The sequence below is a fragment of the Perna viridis genome, chromosome 9 (assembly GCF_037379345.1).
Source record: "Perna viridis isolate PV_CMFRI_1.1 ecotype Kerala chromosome 9, ASM3737934v1, whole genome shotgun sequence".
NCBI classification, from domain to species: Eukaryota; Metazoa; Mollusca; class Bivalvia; order Mytilida; family Mytilidae; genus Perna; species Perna viridis.
In genome coordinates this window covers 15,467,081-15,488,918 of record NC_142453.1, presented here as the reverse complement: position 1 = coordinate 15,488,918, position 21,838 = coordinate 15,467,081, and the positions used below count along the sequence as shown (strand labels likewise).

The 21,838-nt window shown below is 31.7% G+C and overlaps 1 protein-coding gene across 26 annotated transcripts in view; it reads right to left on the bottom strand.

The window, feature by feature from the left end:
- The window catches only part of LOC148606939 (uncharacterized), a 126,996-nt gene that overhangs the window by 82,303 nt on the left and 22,855 nt on the right, over positions 1-21,838 (bottom strand). For 21 of the 26 annotated variants that reach the window (XM_088545156.1, XM_088545144.1, XM_088545145.1 and 18 more), the window contains exons 2-5: positions 14,825-14,900; positions 12,775-12,929; positions 10,992-11,100; positions 7,886-8,233 (exon numbers count right to left, since the gene is read on the bottom strand). In XM_088545156.1, coding sequence (XP_088401282.1) covers positions 7,886-8,233; positions 10,992-11,100; positions 12,775-12,929; positions 14,825-14,891 — 679 coding nt within the window. In that variant the 5' untranslated portion in view covers positions 14,892-14,900. Of the gene's footprint in view, positions 1-5,921; positions 6,314-7,885; positions 8,234-10,991; positions 11,101-12,774; positions 12,930-14,416; positions 14,518-14,824; positions 14,901-17,048; positions 17,656-21,838 lie in introns of those variants that run through there. The other 5 variants (XM_088545149.1, XM_088545153.1, XM_088545154.1 and 2 more) reach the window with 5 other exon arrangements.

The following is a 21,838-nucleotide window of genomic DNA, read 5'->3' as shown; positions in this document are numbered from 1 at the left end:
TATTTTGACTCCTAAAATTCTTGATGGAGAAGCAAGGACTACCAATATTAAAGTGTTTGGTGTGACTCGACTGTGGTTTGAACCCTAAGCTATCCTTAGACCACTGAGGTGGTTATCATACCGGTGAGCAGGTGTCAAACATACAACATTATGAAAAGTTAGTTGGTATCAAACACTCACAGTGAATATCCACTTTCAAGATGTCAATAAGAGTAGTGTTCAGTAAAATATTTGAAATTCCAGCTCTACTAGTCCTTTCATGAAAAAAGATATATGGAATGGATCCAAGTTATGTGCTGATAAAGGCCTGGTTGATCAAGGCAAACAATGACCAGATATATTCAAAACAGCTGATCACAGTGAGCATGTATCTTATCTTATAAGTGCACCATAATTGAAGGAGTAATCAAGGGAACCAAGGTTATAGCGGTAATCAAAAGAATGTAATCCAGGGACAAAGACCAGACATGGAAAACAGACACACACAACAAAGAACATAAAGTAACTAAAATAATACATACAAAGTAACAAAAGCAAAAGAGCAACTCAATCTTGTAGCAACATAACCCTGTTCCAGAAGCCTATTTGTTAGACTTCTAGCGTGATACAAAAAGTCTGCGTAGTTTCGGCAAGCTCTGGCAAAACGTATGAGTTGTGATATGAACACTCCATACGCAGGAGTCGAAGGGATGTTGCCACAGATGAAAGGAAAGTTGACAATTCTGAATGAAAAGTCATCACGTTTGTCGTAAAGTTTGGTCAATATTTTTCCTTTACCATCGATTTCTAAGTGTAGGTCAAGATATGAGGCTGACTTCACAGTGTCTGTAGTATCCTCTATCTCAAGTTCTTTTGGGTAGATGCGATGTATCAAATCCCCGAAATTAGGATTGTTTAAAGATAATACGTCATCTATATAGTGGAAACTGAGATTGAACTGAAGATCAACAAATGCACTATTTTAAAGTCTGTCAAACAGGTAAACATATAGGTCATTTTTATTCAGCAAATGCAGTAAGTCTACAAGCATTCCTATAGAATTAAAAGACTTGTTTACCATATAATACATGTACTTGAAAAATCAAACATAATGAGCACAGCATAGAGGTCACTTTAAAAAAAAAAAAAAAAAAGACATGTTCAGCACCATTTAAGAATAAAAAGATTCATTTAGAATATCATTTAAAAAGGCAACTTACAAAATATTTGTCACATGCTTTTTGACCCCAAAGTAAAAACTAATAACTTTCTTTCATGCATCAAGGTCCTTGTAAATTTCCCTTCCAAGTTTTCTTTGTAAAAATGATAGGTTTATTGTATTATTCAAAACTTTTAATTGTCCATGGACATAATTAAAGACAGGAAAATTTATACAGAATTATAAAACAACACATAATATATATATAAAAACACAAACAATAAAAAGACAAAAACAAACACAAAAACAGCTTTTAAGAAAATGTTCAATCAAGAAATCACAAAAATACAAGGATCACATTCATTGGTAGGGTAGGCATCTTGCTAAACTTTATGAATTATTATAAACAGTAAAATCATACTTGATTATCTCCCTTGTTTGTTAAAATCTTGTACTTTTAGAGGCTATAAATCAAATGTAGCAAGTATTGAATTACCATTCAGCAGTCTATACATTTCTTCATGCTAAATTAGTTACAGTTTTAATTAAATATTTCATATGAGAATGTATCAATTAAAGATGTGTTATTTTTTTTAATTACTGCTGAAACATTAAAATTTCTTCTAAAATCAATTATAGTCATAGCTTAGAATAGGAAGTACATAAATGTAAAGACTTTTACTTCTAAAGGTAGTTAATACTATAAAACATGTATTTTAGTGCAGGATCCAGAAGTATTTCTGTGCCTTGGGTTGAGGAGATTATATCATTGCTAGAACATTTAAGAATTTAAGAAATCTATTTTGAATTGTTATACTTAGACATTTCTAGCTTTAAATGGACTATAATGTGTTGATGTGGTCCCTTCAAACACATAGCTGTAAAAAATTGCTTTTTTTGCATGCACGTTTTTACCACTTAGGCAAGACATTTGTTGAAAGCCTTAAAATGTATATCATAGCAAATAATCAATTAAGATATGGGAGAGTTTGACACCGTTATACCATTATTATCATTTTGATCCCCTAAAAACATGACCTTGACTTAAAAAAAACAAACCCTTAAAACAGGGTTGAATTCTGATATTCATAAAACTCCTCATTGTCAAGGATTTACAGGTCAAGTATTCTTCAAGAAAGTGAAAAAAAAAAATGTCAGTGTAAAACTCACTATTCTGAGGCATTTTACTCATATGTGTATCATGAAAAAGAGGGCAGTGACTTCAGGCACCAAATGGACGAAGTGAACTTTTTTTGTTGATATAGTAGCAGTTGACAGTATCATTTAGTTGTGACAAGAAGCTTGAAAGCAGTGGCAAATCCAGTTAAGCAGTCTAAGGTTGGAGCCCTTAAATACTTCTAAAAATTCCTTATTATATGCAAAATTAGGGCAGAAATGAGCAAAGGCTAGCCTGAAATCCCTCTTTTTTCCAAATCTATTGATCCGCCCCTGTACTGTAAAATTATGAGGTTGTTGCCTCTGAATATGATTATAAACTAACTATAAAATAACCTTGATTGTAAACCATTGCCTAATCAAGTTTAAATTTTAACAGCCATTAACTGAACATCACTGCAGAGATATTACATAAGAAATCAATCAATAAAAATTTATTGACAAGTCAATGAACTTGTACCATAATGTGTCTTCACAAAAGTTATAATTTATATAGAAGCTCAATTAATGAGGCCAGATGAAAAAAAAAGAATTATGAGAAAAATCATAGCTAAGTGAATGAACCTTTATCCTCATATACTTAAAGTATAGGTCCCTGTAAGAATCAGGAGATGAGAAAAAATCATAGCTAAGTGAATGAACCTTTATCCTCATATACTTAAATATATCCCTATAAGAATCAGTGAAAGTATGCTATCAGATTGGTGGGTATAACACATGCATGTTTCATATTTTCCCATTTTGCCTCACTTGAGCTCAATAAATGAATTAATCTTAATTTATATTCATATATATAGCTACAATGCATATCCTGGTGCAGCTTTCCATGTTTGTAAGAAATTCAGTACATCAGGATTTTTTTCTCAAAATCAACAAGTAAAAGATATACAATGTAAATGAATTTACAGATTTGTAACATGTAACAAAGTATATGTTTGAAGTAAATATTAAAGGATTCAAAGTCTAAGGCTTATCTTGTTTTTTGAAATATCTTCAAAATGAAACGTTATATAGACCTAAGATGTTCCACTTTTCACATGTACCAGTATACAAACATTTATAGTTGGCCATTCATTTTTCCTTCAGAGAAATCATGATACCATGGGGCAGTGACCCTCCAATATCATCATCCAAGGGTCAAGGGGCGATACAAAAATAAAAAGACCATATTAGACATCCTTGTTCACCACAAATATTCATAGGTCATGAATACTCATTAGATTAAATTTATGGGTCATTTTGAAATCTTGATTGAAGGGATTCAACACGTGGATCCATCTGCACCATGAAAACTGATTTATTCAACGGGTCAAAGATTTCCTTTCCTCGTTTGTCTACCCCAGACTTTACTTTTTATGAGCAAATCGGCGGGTGTTTCTAGAAAAGCAGAGGATGCTTACCCTACCGGTGCACCTGGTCCATGCTCCCAGTTTTTAGTAGTCTGAATTGCTCATTTGCTTTTGTTACTTTGTATGTATGATTTTGGTTACTTTATGTTCTCTGTTGTGTATGTCTGTTTTCCATGTCCAGTCTTTGTCCCTGGATTACATTCTTTTGATTACCGCTATAACCTTGGTTCCCTTGATTACTCTCTAACACATGCCTCCTAAAAAAAAGATCCCTTTCAGAGAAGCTTAAGCTCCAGTGTTAACCTAGAACTGACTCTCCCTCCTCTTTCAGTTCAAGATATTTCGTCTTCCCTTGAAAGTAGCAAACAATAATTATCTCCCTTTATGAAAATCAACCTTCATATAAAGTTCCATCAAATTTCACTGAACAGATTGAAAGGAGGAGTTTACCTTACATGGAGGAACAGATGGTTATGATCTAATATACCCCTAAAATTTTGTTTAAGAGAATATAATTAGTCCTGGACCTTGCATTCAGGCCACAACTAAAGAATTTTGCAGAGCCTAATAAATCAAAGCTTTAACTTTGAAGCTGGGCTTATGATCTTAATGCACATTTAATGCTACATATTGTGCTTAACCTTCCTTCAGAATTTCTCTGAAATCCCTTGAGAGGTTAAAGAGGAGTTTTGCTTACAATATATATATATTGATAGACATATAGATAAACCAGGTGATTCCTACATACCCCCTCAAACTTTGTTTTCACAGTGTTATCACCAGACCCAATTTCTTCAAATCAAATATACATATTTGTAGAAATTTAAATTTAAGGTCTTATTTATCATAGGTCATCCTTAAAAAATGTATTTGCTTAACAACTTAAAAGCTACTTTTTCTGGGTAATAATAGGGTAAGGTATAAAAATCTATATCAATTTCAATATATTTTTTTGGAAGAATAAATAACGGCCATGGCCATATATTGTAAATATAAATTCCACCTTCAACTTTAACAGGAAATTCAAACATTAAAATGATGAATTCAAAATTTATAGAAAACTTAGTAGAAGTCTTGGTAAGAGTCATGCATAATCTGAAACATGCATTTCAAAAAGCCACCTGCCTGCATGGCAACACTGAAAATGAACATTTTAGGGGCCAATACCTCAGTAAACAAAATCTCATACTTTCTAATATTGGAATGAAAATTTCAAAATATGTCCAGTGATGTAGAGATCAAATAGTGACCATTTCAAAAAAGAATGGATGAAATTATATTGTTAGATTGGTGAGGTTTTGTTTTCCATGGTTTACCTGATCCTTACAAAGATTGACACTTAAATGTTCAAATGACAAGGTTATCCCAATAGATCAATAAAACTCTATTGAAATATCGACAAGTTTTCATGATAAATATCCATAGTAAGAATACAAACTTCAAAATAACTAGTGATAAAAGTAAACAATCAAACTAGAATATAAGTGAGATAAACAGACTGGTTCCCGCTTACATGTGAGGCACTGAAATATCCTTATAGTATATTACCAGTAAAAATATTGGAATTGTCCAATACATGCCAATAAAAATTGTAATTAACATACATGAACTGTAAAAATTGAATTGAAATTCATTACACAGAGCAAGAGGAGTGAGAAAAACAATAAATTAGTGAATTGACTGAATCCCTATTGTTTTGGACAATATTGAGCATCAAATCCTGACAGGGGGTTCCAGGCTATTATTGCTCAATTTTTACCCCCAAAATGCACTAAATTGTCAAAATTTCAAATAGAAGAGGAGGAGTGGTTTTCAATTGAAGATTCCCCTGAATTCAACACTGATTTACAGTATGTGTGTCAAAGGTAAATATAAGATCTTATTCAAAAGTATTGCTCAGTATTGTTTATGATGACATATTTTATGACAATAATATAACTAAATAGTCGATGTGTTGTTATACAGATATACACAGCTTGAAAATCAAATCATGATTTTTTTCAGAAAAAAAATTCCGAAGTTTTCATAAGCAAAGACACCTCTGAGACTGATATTATATACCATCACAGTAGAAAGTAAAGCTCAAACATAATATACTTGCTCATTAATTATAAAGGAGGATGCAGAAATAAACAAAACCACAACCTCACAATAAAATGTGAGTAGACAATATATAAAAAACATTGGTGACCTAAATGAATGTTTAAAGAACGGAAATATTGTAGACAAAATTAATATTTTTAAAAGAAACTATTTACCATCTTTGAATCTAACATGTCTCCGAACACTAGAATTTTCCATCACTAAACCACAATCATGAACACAAAGTCAAAAAAGTCAAACATGTCATTAAAAATGATAATCAAAATCGTAGCCTTTCCAAACACGTTCTTTGAAAAGATTGCTAAAATAGTTATTTAATTCCTTGTATTAGTAAACATTGGTGTTTTTCATTATGAAGTAATGAAGGATTAAAGGCGTTTTAAACATAATCCGTTTTTCCCCATGCATTCTAATAACGTATCAATCCGTTTACATTCCGATTTAAATCGTTTTGTCGGAAGCTCAGCATTGACATTTAGAATTTTTCATTTTTACACTTCTGAACGTCAAGTCTTTCACACCTTAGATGAATAAATTTTGAAATGGAGTGAAATACTTAAATAGATATTGTCAAATCACTTTTGGCCATTGGGAAGCACTCTCGGCAAAATAAACATATTCACTAAACAATTAAACATTCTGTGCTTGTTAAACAATATGATTTAAAATGTGAGTTGAATAAAATCCTATTTAACTGTGAAAACATGACTCTATTTGAATTTATTCAGCTCCTATTACCGGAGCATAATAATTAAACAAATACAGTTAAATAGTTTTCCATTTCTTTCCATTGTCCAGAAGTAATAGACTAAAAGAATATGTACTCATTTGTGAATATTTAATTTTTACATACTAAAATAATTTCATTTAAATTTTTACAAGCAATATTCCAAAAGTTAATTTGCCAATACTGGTTCTCTACTGCAATTTTTTATGAATTAAAAGAATAAAAGTTCAGCAACTTAATATTTTTTATTGCTGATAAAATGTTTTAATGTAATTAAACTGAGAAGCATTCAAAAGATCATGTGAAAACTTTCCTGGGTAGGAATGAATTAGCAAAGAGGAAAAGTCCCTTTCCATGTATCAGTTTCTGTAAGAATCAGATCAGTGGGGAAAAAAGTATGAAATAACTCACCGCACTGACAGTGTCATTGAACTATTAGTGTCATCAGAAATCAAGGAATAAGAGAAGATTTTCCTTATTATGATTTACGATTTTATTTAAATGCACTGCTAAAAAACATTTTAAAGGCAGATATAACTCTGTCAAAAACTTTGATTTTCTAACTTTCTATAAAAATATATCCAGACATAACCAGTGAAGCAGTATTTTTTAAAAAAATAGAAAAGACTTTTGGGTGAATTTATTTGTGTATGATCGTTGGGTTTTTGACATGCACATTTCAGAGATTTCCCATTTGCCAGATTTTACTAAAGACTTGTACTTAATAAATCTAGTCCAGAACATAAAGCCAAATGAAGTGGTATACATGACTTTCACTATCTACAGTCAAACTTTCTAGAACTAAGCATGGGATTTTTCATATCAAATAAAATGCTTAAAACATGAAGTTAAACTGAAAAAGTATGAAATAAGAATTTTCAAGGCAATAGCTGTTACAATATTCATTTGACCCAAGTAACTCTCAGTACCCTCCTCCAGATATTCCTCAATGCATTATTTCCTGATAAAAGTATTGAAAACAGAGTGATAGTGAATAATAAATGAATGAACTGACAAATTAAACTATTGTCTCTCTGGCTTTTGTAAACATGATCAGGGGCAGATAATTGAAACATGAAGTTGTGGACATTAACATGCTAGGTATACCCCAACTCATACTGAAAGTAAATACAGGCAGTACTGACAATCAATAACAATGTTGCCCCACCTATATAAAGCCACATACCAAATTTTAAATCAATCTATCCATTAGAGCTGCTCATCCATATAAAGGCACATATAAAATTCAAATAAATACGTCTACTGGGAGTTGAGATAATTGCAATGAAAATAGGACTGACAGGAGGAATGATGGACAAATGGACAGATGGTGATTCCAATATACCACCCTTACTTTGAGTGGAATATAACACGTAGGTATCTTATACTTACTGTTATGAGATGAGTTGCTGTACATATCAGCAGCACCATTTAGTCTGAAGTCACCATTCACCATAGGACTTTGTCTGCCTCGGTGGTCACCATTGATTGAGGGGCTTTGTCTATCTCTATGGTTCCCATTAATTGATGGGCTTTGTCTGCCTCTGTAGTCACCATTGATGGAAGGACTTTGCCTGCCCCTGTGGTCACCATTGATGGAAGGACTTTGTCTGCCTCTGTGGTCACCATATGTATATTGACTTTCATTGCCTCTGTGGTCACCATTAATAGAGGGACTTTCTCTTCCATGGTGAGACCCTGAGAAACTGTTATCAAATTTTTGTGTAGCTTTCATTGGTCCTAGGAAAAATATGATAAAAAGAAAGTGTTGTAGCCTAATTCAACATTTATCATACCTCTCTCATAAGGATAGAACTACACTCCATCTTAAACATTTAGATACCTCCACCACAAAGGTGTAACTAGATCTCAAGATAATCCCCTGCTTTCGCTTCAACTCTGAACCTGTTAACCCTTAAATGGACTTATCTTCCTTTATATAGTCAATGATTAACCTAACAATTTCATATGAAACTATTGAAATTTGAATAAATATGATACTTACTGACATCATTTATACATGTAAAAGTTGTAACAGCTTATAAATCTTCTTTGTCTCGTTTACATCATCTTTTTTGCACAAAAATATGCCAATAAGTCTTAAGTTGCAAAGCTAAAGTTTTGGCAATAAAACTGGGCCAGAAACTTTCTATTGTGGTGTAAAGTCAGCACATAAATGGTATGTTTATGTTCCTTCATGATATATATGTGATACATTTGGTCTCCAATTGTTTAGAGAAAATTCAAATGGTTGTCAAAGCAGTCAAAGACTGGATTTACACATATGGTATGAATTGGCCCTAGGATTGTAGGCCATTCTTTTCAGATTGTTAAATTAGATGCAGTCTTGAAATTCAGTCACAATCCTGACTGCTAAGGTAAGTGAGGTAAACAAATGGTGAACGTGAAGCTTGTAAAATTTGCCCAGAATAGATTGTTATGAACCATTCATACATTACACTCATGTAACTTGTAAGGTCAAGTTACAATAGATCACAACATAAATTAAACATGTTCAAGATTTTAATTCTACAATTGATGGTCTAAAATTTTCAAGCATGAGGCAGACTTAAATTTTAAGATTAAATACCATTTTCACAGATATTTTCAAAACTTGCATTATATTAGAGATAGCTGTATTGTATCAGAAGAATTGTCATTGTCAATCTTGATTTGACAGTTGCAAATATCCATTCATTGGTTCTGCTGACATGTTCTTGTATAAATTAAATCCTTGAAAATGTCAATCATGAAGTCTGTATGTATTCTTTCATACAACGAACATAAGACTATTCAAAGTTTATGTTTTTGGTTCTCAGACCATTACAATTAACACCAATCTCCAAGGGGGCCTTTAATATTTCCTCAAAATGTGACAATGGTGCTTTTCAAATCATATATATAGCCAGAAAAGAAATGATCCACACTATTTCATTCTAAGAATATGGTTGACTGTCATGCTATTTTGTTTTTATATTTATTGATATACCGGTAGTAATAATTTAATTTGATTGTATTTTTTTACAAGACTGTACATGAAGCATTAACTGCCCAAAAGTTGGTTATTTTGCATGACCTGGTCAAAAATTAAAAACAATTCTTAAATAATAGGTTTTGAAGGACCTTTGGAACAGAACAGTGAATAAGCCTGAAAACCAAAAGAATGTGTTTATTTGGCCATATATCAAACGGACCCTTACAGAGCAGTGACTTTTAGAAACTGATCTGATACATCTCACAAGTACAGTATTATATAGGGATCATTTTTCAAATATTTTAGAAGTTATTTCAACCCAAAAAATATTTCTAGAGAGGTATTATATCAACAGGACTCCAAGAATGAACAGGGACTACAAATTATACAATCTTTGACCTTACATACAGTACATCTTCTGTGACTACACCTTTTTTCTGTGGTTTTGACAACAATGTAGTTACTAGTATGAAGGCTCAATCAAAATATTTGTTTGTTTGAGTTTTCCTGATGGCAACTTTCCATAATGTACTTTTAAGAAAGGCAGTAAAATAATTATGTAACAAGCTTAGATTCTAGACATGTCAAAAGGATAATAGTATTGTATATCATTTTATTTATGTTGATAGCAATGCAGTAATTTTAATTCTATATTGGTTCTTTTAACTGTGAAAAATGTGTCAATACTAAAATCGTACAACTTGACACTTCTCAATTATAACTGCAAAACAGCATATGCTTATGAAAATTCATATGAAATTAATTATTTGTGCTCATCTACTTTTAGCCTAATTCAAATTTCAGCATAATCCCTACCATAGGACCTAATCCATACTCCTAGTTTTTTAGTGGAATCAGGGCAGCTTATTTATTCTCAAGCTTCTGTGTGTATTCTATTTTATTAGCTTGTTTTCTACCTGTTTTTGTCCTCAGATTATGAATATTCTTTTCATTTTTCTATTCTGGTCTCCTTGCATTTACTATGAATTGTATAGAAGAAGTCTTCCTTGCAAGATGTACAAAAAGCTGAGTTCTGGTAATTTCTTTTTAAACAGTCTCCTTGATCAGCAATCTTTGTTGGGCTTATGATAACACCCTAATGACATATCTTTCAACAGGACTAAGTCCTCAAAACAATTATCTATACCAATTTAACCTATTACCTTAAATTTGAATCCTTTATAGTCTTATTTCAGTCTGACAGAAAATGAGAAAAAAATCTATACATTTGCAGAAATTGCTAAACTGGTCATGCAGGAATACAAAAACCAGGAGATTAGACTGGTCACCTCATACAATTGACTTCCAGCTAAAAAACAAATTTCTGTTAACCATAGCACTAAATCCTATGACTATTAATTGATGGTGGATTTAATTCAAAAGCCGTTTTGCCCTTTGATGAACACCAATACAAGAAATTAAAAAAATACTTTTTTAATTCAAAAGCTTTATAATCATGCTTTTCTGGCATATGCCTTTGTCCTACCTCTAACATGTTACATCTACATCATACATACTACATACCTGGTCTGTCAAGCTGACCTCTGGTCAATTCTTCTTCCTGTCTGGAAGGTGACCTTGACCTATTAGAACTTGAAGGTCGCTGTATAACTGTACTTCCTGTTGCAGCACTCTGCAAAAAGCAAAAAGAAATTGATATTGACATTAACAGAAAAACAATAACAATGATAAATCTTTCACAAAATTGCCTAATGGAATCATGATACTTCAAAAATGTTGCCACACAGCAATTGTGGTGCAAAACAGTCAATCCATACAAAATGTATATGTCTTACATATGTGTATCAGCTACATTTTAACTTTTATAAACATTACCCAAGTGCAAGTCCAGAAAAAGTCTACTTAAATACAGAGATGAATCCCAGATTTAAGGTGAAAGGTGTATAAACAAACATTACTGAAGTAGTGGTGCAGGCTGGCAAGAAAGGGCTATAAAACCTGGGAAATCAAGATGTCATGCAAATTAAACATCTTTTATAATTTTAGAGATGTCCCCCTATCCCCATTTGAGGCTTCCACTGCCATTGTCTTGCCTCATTCATGAAAATTATTAAACCTCAAGTCTTTTTTGTGCTTTCCATTTAAAAAAAAATATATAGTTGATTTGATATAGAAAATATAATCAAAATATCTTTTTATCATTTCATGTGCAATTGTATTATATACCAAAGTCTGAAGTACAGATAATGATCAGTTTTGAACATATACAGAATTATCAGTCAAAGTATAACACTTGGCCTAGTGGTCTCAGCTGATACACTTGCTGATAAAATCTGTATCAAAAAGGGAAGCTTATATCATGTTATGTTCATATTTGGGTCAATTTCAACAATAATTTTGAAATCGTTCAATAATCTAAAATTTCTCTAAGAGTACACCCCCGGTAGAAGAAAGACGTTATGAATGCTAATGATATACTCAATCAAATTTACTATTTAAGTAGCATTTAAACATGTAAGATGGTGTTTAAGTTAGCAGGGGTTCGCCAAATGCAAATTCATTATACAAAATGTACTTCTGGAATACAATTACACAAATTTTAAATTCTGGGTATGCATTCCTTCTCATAAAGTGCAACTAAATGTGATCTAGATCTCTGTATTTGCATTTATTCTTTAACTTTCATAATCCTTCTAGCGCCAAAAACTCAGCCTTAACCAGTAACTTTACTACACAGGCAAACAAAGTTCATGTGAAAATTCAAGTGAATCAAGTCATTAACAAACTTCTCATGAGTTTAAGATGAAATTGTGATTTTCATTCTAAAAATTCATGTGAAATTCATATAAAGGCTCAATTTACTCTGTTACACAATGTTTTTACTCAATTAAAGTGAAAATCATTTAAAATAAATGTGAAAACCATGTGAAAAAAAAATTTGGCTGCGTAATAATCTAGATAAGGGTCTGGATAACAGTGTTACATGGGTTGCTGTTTCACTCAGCTGTATGACAAATATCAGATAACCAGTCTTTACTTTCAAATTTTCAACTTTCCTTTCATATGAATCCCAGCAACAGCTTTATATGTTAAAAAGATAATACAAAAAAGACAACTTAGAAATTATTGCAATATGATTTTGTGTATAAGGCGTTTCCTCATAGTAAAATTAAAATTTCATTTTTTTTTCAAACATGACAAAGTCAAAATGTTAAATCAACAATTATTTCTGAATTTACAATTCCTAAATAGATTTTTTTTTAAACTGACAAGTATAATACAAAATTTGAGATGTTTCCAAGCATTGCAAGGGGGAAAAACTATATACAAGGCAATTATATCTCACCGATTGAGATCTTGAAAGAGCAGAAATTTCAGCATCAATTTTATCAAGAATCGTTGATATTGGATCAGACTTCATATTCAGTGTAGTTATAGGTGTACGAAAATTTCTCTTTTCTTCTTTTTTCACAGGCTGTGGTTCATCTGGTACATCACCTTCTATAAAAATAAAATAGGAATTATACTTCATAGTAACCAGGCTAAATAGTACAGGCTGTATATCTTTACTCTAAGCTAAATTTCACAATTTAAAAATAAATGAACTCTATGTATTGACAACAACACTTTGTAAACTGCTAAGGAAATCTATCTACATGTAGATACTTTACTTTTGGGATGAAGACACAAGAATCTTTATCTGACTGAATTCAACATTTGCAATTCAGGCTTTAAATCAATATTAGGATGATAAGTCTTACACTAGAGTAGTGAATAAGTAAAGTTGATGGAAATTTTAATAAGACAATATCTCCACCAATCTATGTAAAAAATGCAACCGAAGAATCAACCAGAAGCCATCCTACAGCTTGCAACCTGAAAACCAACAAAAAGCCATCCTACAGCCTTCGACACAGAGCATAAATTGCTCTGAACGACAAACACCTATTGTCACCATCAAATTTTAAAGTCATATACAAATGCATAAGTACATATAAGTCCATTAAAACATATTTTTACAAGTACAAGATTCAAGTCTCTAGTTTTCAGCATTTATCAAGCATTAAAGGCAACAAAATGACCTGTGGTTGCATGTTTAATACAGGTTATTGCTATGGGACATAAATTAAAGTAAAAAATATCATGCATCATTAGTTTTAAGCCAAAACTTAGGGCTGTGTAATCAAGTAATTAAAGTCACAGAAGTTTTAAATCAGGAAGTCACATATACTAGTAAGTGATTGAATGGGGCCAATTCCATACCAGTATTTATCGGAGTAAGTGAATTTATCTGCATTTGGAAGGGGTGTAAGATTAGAACAAATAACAAAAATGTCAAGAAAGATAACTCTATTCTACCTAGAGTAGTTTTTGTCAGAATAGTATACAAATCAAGGGAATATTAGGTATAGATATAAAAACTTCTATGTCAAGATGCATTGACTATGTAAAAAAAGAGTCAGAAACAACAACAATGAAAATAAAAAGAATAAATAAGAAAAACCTTGAGTCCACATAAACTAGGAACAAGGACCATGTGCAGTGTAAGGGTAAGCAGGGTATTGGCTGTTCATATCCTAAACATAACAGCTTCATGAAAATCAAGTAAACATTTAGTACTTTCTATTGTTACCAGTGTCTCATACTGTAACTTTGGTTATATTATCAAAAGGTTATTACCTCAATCTGAGGTTTTTTTTCCCATTTGACTCCTCACCATTCCTCCCTCTTACCTGTGTTATTCCACATTTTTACAGCAACTTTTTCACTTCAGTCTATAGAACCATAATCACCATTCATACCACCCTCTCATCCCATACCCTGAGGTAAACTCCCTCTCCCTCCCTACTTACCTGTATTAGATCCTAATCTAACAGTTTCATCATCACTCCCTTCTAAAAAACCATCATCACCTACTATCCTACCACTCTGTCAACCCTACCATGAGGTTAACTCCTCACTTCCCCTTCTGGTCCCTCCCATCTTACCTGTATTAGACCCTGATTTAACAGCATCATCGTCACTCCATTCTACTGATCCACCATCACCTACCATCCTACCACTCTGTCAACCCTACCCTGAGGTTTACTCCTTCCTTCCCCTTCTGGACCCCTCCCCACTTACCCGTATTGGACCCTGATTTAATAGCATCCTCATCACTCCATTCTACTGAACCATCATCACCTACCATCCTACCACTCTGTCAACCCTACCCTGAGGTTTACTCCTTCCTTCCCCTTCTGGACCCCTCCCCACTTACCCGTATTGGACCCTGATTTAAAAGCATCATCATCACTCCATTCTACTGAACCATCATCACCTACCATCCTACCACTCTGTCAACCCTACCCTAAGGTTTACTTCTCCCTTCCTCTTCTGGACCCCTCCCCACTTACCTGTATTAGATCCTGATTTAACAGCATCATCGTCACTCCATTCTACAGAACCACCATCACCTACCATCCTACCACTCTGAAATGAAACAAAAATATCTTTTATTAACGAAACTGTTCTATTGTACGGTAGATCATGGAGAATGGAGGGACTGTCAGAAGAGAGACAAAAATGACCCTGAGGGTATTCACCAGCCCAGTAGTCAGACTTGTCTGACTCAATTTAGATCATAGATTACTGGTATTTACTGAAATTTCGAGTACATGTATTACGAAATTAAAAATTCCTAAAACACTGAGGCTTCATTGAAGTACTGATTCAATTAAAATTAGATATGAACCAAATTACTGCAGCTGCATACCATAATGAGTTGATTAACAAGCTGCAATAAGTTGGAATGTAAGATGTTAAATGAAAAAGGTGTCAGTTAAAGATTTAAAGCCAGTGAGAGCACACTACCTAATTCATATGGAGTCTCTGACCCCTTTAGGCCCCCTATGCAATGATTTCTTAAAGAATTTGCAGTACAAACAAATCCACAGATCATTTTAAATGTGTATTGTATTTAGTCTATAAACCAGTAAAATGTTTCTCCTATATTTGTAGTACAGATTATAAACAATACAACTAAAGTGGCTCTTTCTTTATTGGAGAGAAAAATATCAGATTTATAAAATAGGTACTTAAGTTTGTTTGGGTTAGAAAAGTATTCAAAAATTAATTATTGAAACATTGTTTATTCTTACAGTTTTGTATAAAAAATAGGTAAAAAAAGTCTTTCCTTTATCCATACATGCAGTTTAATACAATATACATTTATATTGTTGATCCAAGTTATGTCACTGTAGGGTTTAGAAATATGATTTGAACTTTTCACATACTGCTTCCTATTTTGTAAAAAAATCTGAATATGTGCTTGGTAACCATAATTGGAGTTATAATACTATCATGTACTGTGAAAGTGCTATAGTTCATGGGGCACCAATTTTCATGGTTTTCACAAGTTTGGTAAACCACAAAATTTGGTTAAAAACGAAGAGGAAATTTCCAATTTGTTTTGTTTGATTGAGTTGTCAAATCCATGAATTCAACAATCAATTAACTGATATTTTTTTCCTAAACAATGAAAATGAGTAAAAACGAATTAAAGTACCTTCATAGTATATAAATTTAAGATTTTTTACTTTAAAATCCCTATGGAAAATTGGAAGTTGTGCATGCTTAGCTACTTTCCTCCATGTGTATGTACAAGCCTTAATTCGTCAAAGTAATTCCAAGTATTCATGCTGTATGTTTTTATTTTGTTCAAATAACTCAATATATTATCACTTTAATATTTTCTATACAGTATAATTAGCAAGTGTGAAGGTCACACTTCTGACATGACCTCTTCTGTGACTGAGTGACATACAGTACCAACCAAAAATAACATGACAGAACCACAGATTTTAGATAAATGTTCCCATTGTTAATGGTAAACACACTATTATTTTCAACATAATACAATGCAATGCTAGCTGTCAATAAGTTCTGTAATACAGGGTTAAAGACCCACAATTAAGTCAGATATTTTATTTTTGGTTTTATTGACAAAACATGCAGTATTTGCACTTGAGTTCATACCAGTAAAACTTGGGTTAGAGAGAACTTACTTTCTTCCCCAACCCTCAATTTTAAGTGTATATGAGAAATAAAAAAAAATCTTGTAGGTATCAACTCAGACAAGTGCAAACCCTGTCCTTACTGTGTCCAGCACTGTCCAATGTCCTTTTCTACTTTCATGAAGTCAGAATTTAAGACTGGCATTATAGTATACATAAAATAAGATGAAATATTATAGCAATTTTAAAATCAAGTCTTAAAAGAGTCAAAACTGACAGACTGAAACTATTGAACTGACATCCTATTCATAGATATCAGTTTCCATATTTCATCAAACTATTTAGATAGAGAAATGAATTTTTATATAATACAGCGAAACCTGTCCTAATAGAATCCTTTTTAAACAGTAGAATTTGTACTGTTAAGAGAGTGTTCAGTTAATCCAGATTCAAAATATATTTAAACTGATATAAAGGAACTTCATAAGGTGTCTGGTTTAGACAGGTTTTCAGTTCATTTGAGGTTTAGTTTCATCAGATTTCACTGTTTTCTCCATCTAAATGTATATGGACATAGATTCAGATAGCATTACATACAGTCAGTACACATTACATGTTTACTTACATTACAATGGTACATTATAACATTAAGTGTCCTTGAACGCTACACATCCTCATAAAAAAAAACTTGGTGCACTAAATTCCTATAAACCTTGAATGCAAGTAAGATAATTCCTCTTTGAAAATCCCACTTCACAATTATCTAGACTGTCACCAAAATAAATCAATAACTATAACCCATGTACAAGTATAAAAATTAAATTAACTTCGATTAATACAATTTACGGGTATTAAACTGAGTGGTTTAATTCCAATATTTAATGGATTCTCACATATTCGTAAAATATTTTGAATTGTGTAATAGAAATATTCTAATGTCCTTCATTTGTGAATTTGCCAAAAGGAACAAAATATCCTCTCTCGGAGTTTCCACTTAATATGATAAATATACTTGTGTTGCTAGTACTATGTACCACTTATCAGGAATATACGTATGAATGTAAATCCAACTGCATTTGTTAAAAAATTAATTCACCATGCATTAAGAAGACGAAGACACAAGATGTACCATGATTCAGCTAAAACATGATCACATTACAAAATTCGAAGTACAAAAGCAACTCATTCAAACACAAATCTTCTAATAAGAAAAAATAGGGGTGATCGCCTTCTTAAAATTGTTGGTTTTAACTTGACAATATTTACAGTTTGTAGTTCACAGGTGAATAGATTCGTTTGGACTACGATATTTAAACTCAAATCTTTTCATGATTTCTTCAATAAGAATAACTGTCATTGATATGCGAGGCCATGATAAGATATATCTGAACAATTCCTGACCAGTCTTGATATGTACTGAACACACCAAGTTTTTGCGTTGGAGAATGAAATAACAAACTCTGACCATACATTGGATTAATTGATCACTGTCTTATCTGGAATCTTATAGATTTTGGCAAATCATTTTATTTTGAATTGTTGAACCCTGCCGACAAATCAGATCTAATGATAAAGCTCTGATCACAGTATTCTAAAGAAGATTTATATACACCAGGACATGAATGGCTTCATTAAAAATTGATATCAATTTTTTGCTATATGCTAAGTCATAGAAGAAAAAAATGTATATTTCTTCCTTCAATATACGGGTAAGCAAATGGGGTGATTTTGGCTCCTTTCATGATTTTTACCTATTCTTTATAATTATTTCAAACCAGTATTTTTTTGTTTGTTGTTTTTGAAAACATAATGACTTGATACTGGCCCACCTCATTCATTACTTGTTGAGTCATGCTTATTCAAATCAGTTTATAAATTGAGGTTGATTCATTGAAGACTGTATATTAATAGGTATATCTGGAATTTATTGAGCACAAAAAAAAAAAAGAAGAAAAGCACATGTGCAAATTGCACACGAATGGTAAAAACTGACAGCTATTGCATGCAATTTGACATTGCTTTTATCACAATTGATCAACTTCCAGCAAGCATTTTTTAACAAATGTCTTTTTCATATTAAAACTGTACAAATGAATTCTTAATTTGAACCCTGCCATGATTTCCTAAATTTAACATGCTTACATGAAACCATCAACAAAACTACCAGAGCTAACCATTGTCTACTTAGGAAGGTCTCAGAATTAGTTATTGGTAATATTCAAAGCAGTATTGGGATTTGAATCTATTTATTTCAGTATATGAAAATTTCTATTGTATATTTTATTATTCCCAAGTGCAAATTACTGTGAGAATAGAACTTACCAAACAAATTTCCTATTATCTAGAAGCTAAGCGATTCTCAATTAAAATTCAATAAATTACATAATATTCACAATCATACAAAATTAAAAGTCTTATATTTAATCTCAAACTTCTAAACAATCACAAATTATATAATAAAAGACAGAGAAATTGAAAACAACATGCAAAGTTTGACCTTCTATTGAAAAATCGTCAAATCTTCTCTGAATGACAAGAGATTAAAATTAACATGATAAGATTAATTGTCAATTTTCCTGTCATAGGAAACTAACATATCTTATGTACTAAATATTAAAAAAAAGTGCATTTTTTCAAATCAAACTCCAACAATAACTTCAAACACAAGTTGTTAATGTAAACAAGATTCAATAATGAGAAAAATACATTGGTAGCCCATGGAATGCTGATGATATCACAACTTAATTGAAAAGTAATTATTTCTATCAAAGGAATTATCAAAACTTTTCAAAGTCTAATAATGAAGTACTTAAGATCATTTGTAAGTGAGACAACATACAGATTTATATTAAATTCACCTTTTATTATTGAACAAGCAGTTATTTTTTACTTGAGACAATATATTTTTTTTTTTTTGCTTAAAATTCATGACCCAACAAACAAGGCTGACAGATTCAATGTTGTTGATACAACACAATCACTGAAAATATGAAAGAATTCACAATACAATAATTCACAGACTTTCTATATTCTCGAGACAGTGTAATGTTGTTTTTTTTAATTCGGAAATAATGTGTAATAATAAAATAACCAAATTAAAGATTTCTCTGCAGTGTAAAATGAAGTGAAGCTCATATTGATGACAAATGGCCATATCAAGGCAAAAACTGCAACTGTACATGGTCCTGACATAGTACAGGCATTTCCAATGGAAATGGTTGGTTTAACTAGGTTTTCTAGTAGTTCAGGACCAGGAGTTTAACTGAGACAACAAAACTTTTGCAAATTATAAGTTTTGACTAATAATGCAATAATTTTAAGACTTAGAGAAACATATTTTTTTTCAGGTTTGAACAATACCTGTTAATCTTTGGAACAGTTTATATGAGAGATTCTCCCCCATTGACAAAGTCTTGTGTGGGAGATTCTTTACATAAATACAAATTTTGATGTAAAATTTAAACTTTTTAGTATCTTCATGAAAAATATAGTAATATTAACTAAAAACGTCCAACAAATCTGATATTTTTATGTGGGAGATATTGATCTTTTCATTGGTATTGTGGAAGTCTTCCCCCCTAATGTGGGAGGGGGACACTTAATCATTGTCCTTCATAAGAAAATTAGTATCAACAAAGTGTAGATCACACACATATAATTCTTCCCAGGGGATACCTAATTCACAATTTATCCATCAAAGGTAAACATACTACCCTAAGCATGGTAGGTAGGTTGTCAAGTGGATAAAATAAGGGTTTTACATGTGTAAGTGTTCTGAGGTCCTTATGACAGGGATGTGAACTGGTTACAAAGAAACAACAAAATATTGTGTTAAGTACCAGTCCATATAAAGTTCAGGCTAACAATTGTAGAGGCGATTCATGGTGCAGAAAAACCCACAACAAATTATGCTTTTTCGATCTACATGCGCCATATTTTTATGTATCAGTATTCTTAGTCATTTTTGAATACAGATCTATTTTTGTGAAAACTACTCATTCATTTCCCACTTAGATCAAACAAATAATGAATGATGCAAAGTCCCAATTTCACATGCATACAATCTATATGATTTTTATCTCAAAAGTGCAACAACCTAATGAAAAACTAAGATTTGAACTGATTTTGGTAAATTTGGTTGGTTTTTGACATGAATGAAGCACCTACTGTCTGATCTTTACAAAGACACCTACTTAAACATATCCTGAGAAAACCAGTTCAGTTGAACTCCATAAATATAAGCGTTGGGGAACCAAAGATAGTAAATTTTTAGTCTTGCATTACAACACTTCATAATTACCTAACTTTAATAAAAGGCATGTAAGGCATTTCGCATTATATGTTTACAACCAAACAATTTACCTTATAACAATTTTTGCAATTAATGTACAGCCCCATTCAAAGATTTCAAAACTACTAAATAGAAGAATATCTTAATGGTTCATGAATATTCTATATTGAACACTTTTTAACTATTCCATATCACATTTTTAGGGCTAGATTAAATATAATGAGTTCTATAATTTGTGGATTTAGTATTTAAATCTCCCATGTTCTTTCTGTAAATATCTCCACAAAAATGTAATGAAAAAAAAGAAGCTTAAATATTCTTAAATCTAAGATACAAATTTGATAATGAGAAATAAACACAAATAAGAACAGAAACTGTATTAAGCAAATGAGCAGTGTCTTTAAGGTCTTGTTCATGCCCAATAACATGATGTATATAATCAAAAATTAAAATAAAATTTTCATGAAGAAAATTTCATACAATGAAGTATATGTGTGACCATATTTCATGATAAATATATCAACCTGACATACATGTTTACCTTTGAAACAGTTCATGCTGGAGATTCTCCATCACTGACAATTTCATGTGAGAGACTTTTACTTAAAAGCAAAATTTTGATGTAAAAATTCAATTATTTAGTATCCTTCACAGAAAATGCAGTAATTTTAACCCAAATTCTCCCAAAATTTTTTCATTTGTACGTGTTAGATTTTTAACTTTTCATTGATTTCGTGGGAGTCTTGTCCTTGATGATGGAGGATAAACAAGTTGAGTAGGACAGACAAATGGAGGAATTTGCAGACAATTTAAGATTAAGACATTGTAGAACAAACAAATGGTCAGACAGGGAGACAAACATATCAAAAGTTTGAAATTTTACAATATCTTTATTAGGGCATAAACTGTATAAAGTCTGTTGTCTCCCCATTCCCCAAAACTATGTTCAAAAGTAAAAAGTTTCCTGGTAAAACACACAACCATACATGATGTCCTTACTACCTTTCAAATTTCATGAAATTCTTTTCAGAAATTTAAGAGACATTGCATTGACAAATTTTGTGATGGACAGATGAAAGGACAAAACAATATATCTCCTTACTTAACTGGGCAGACAAATAATT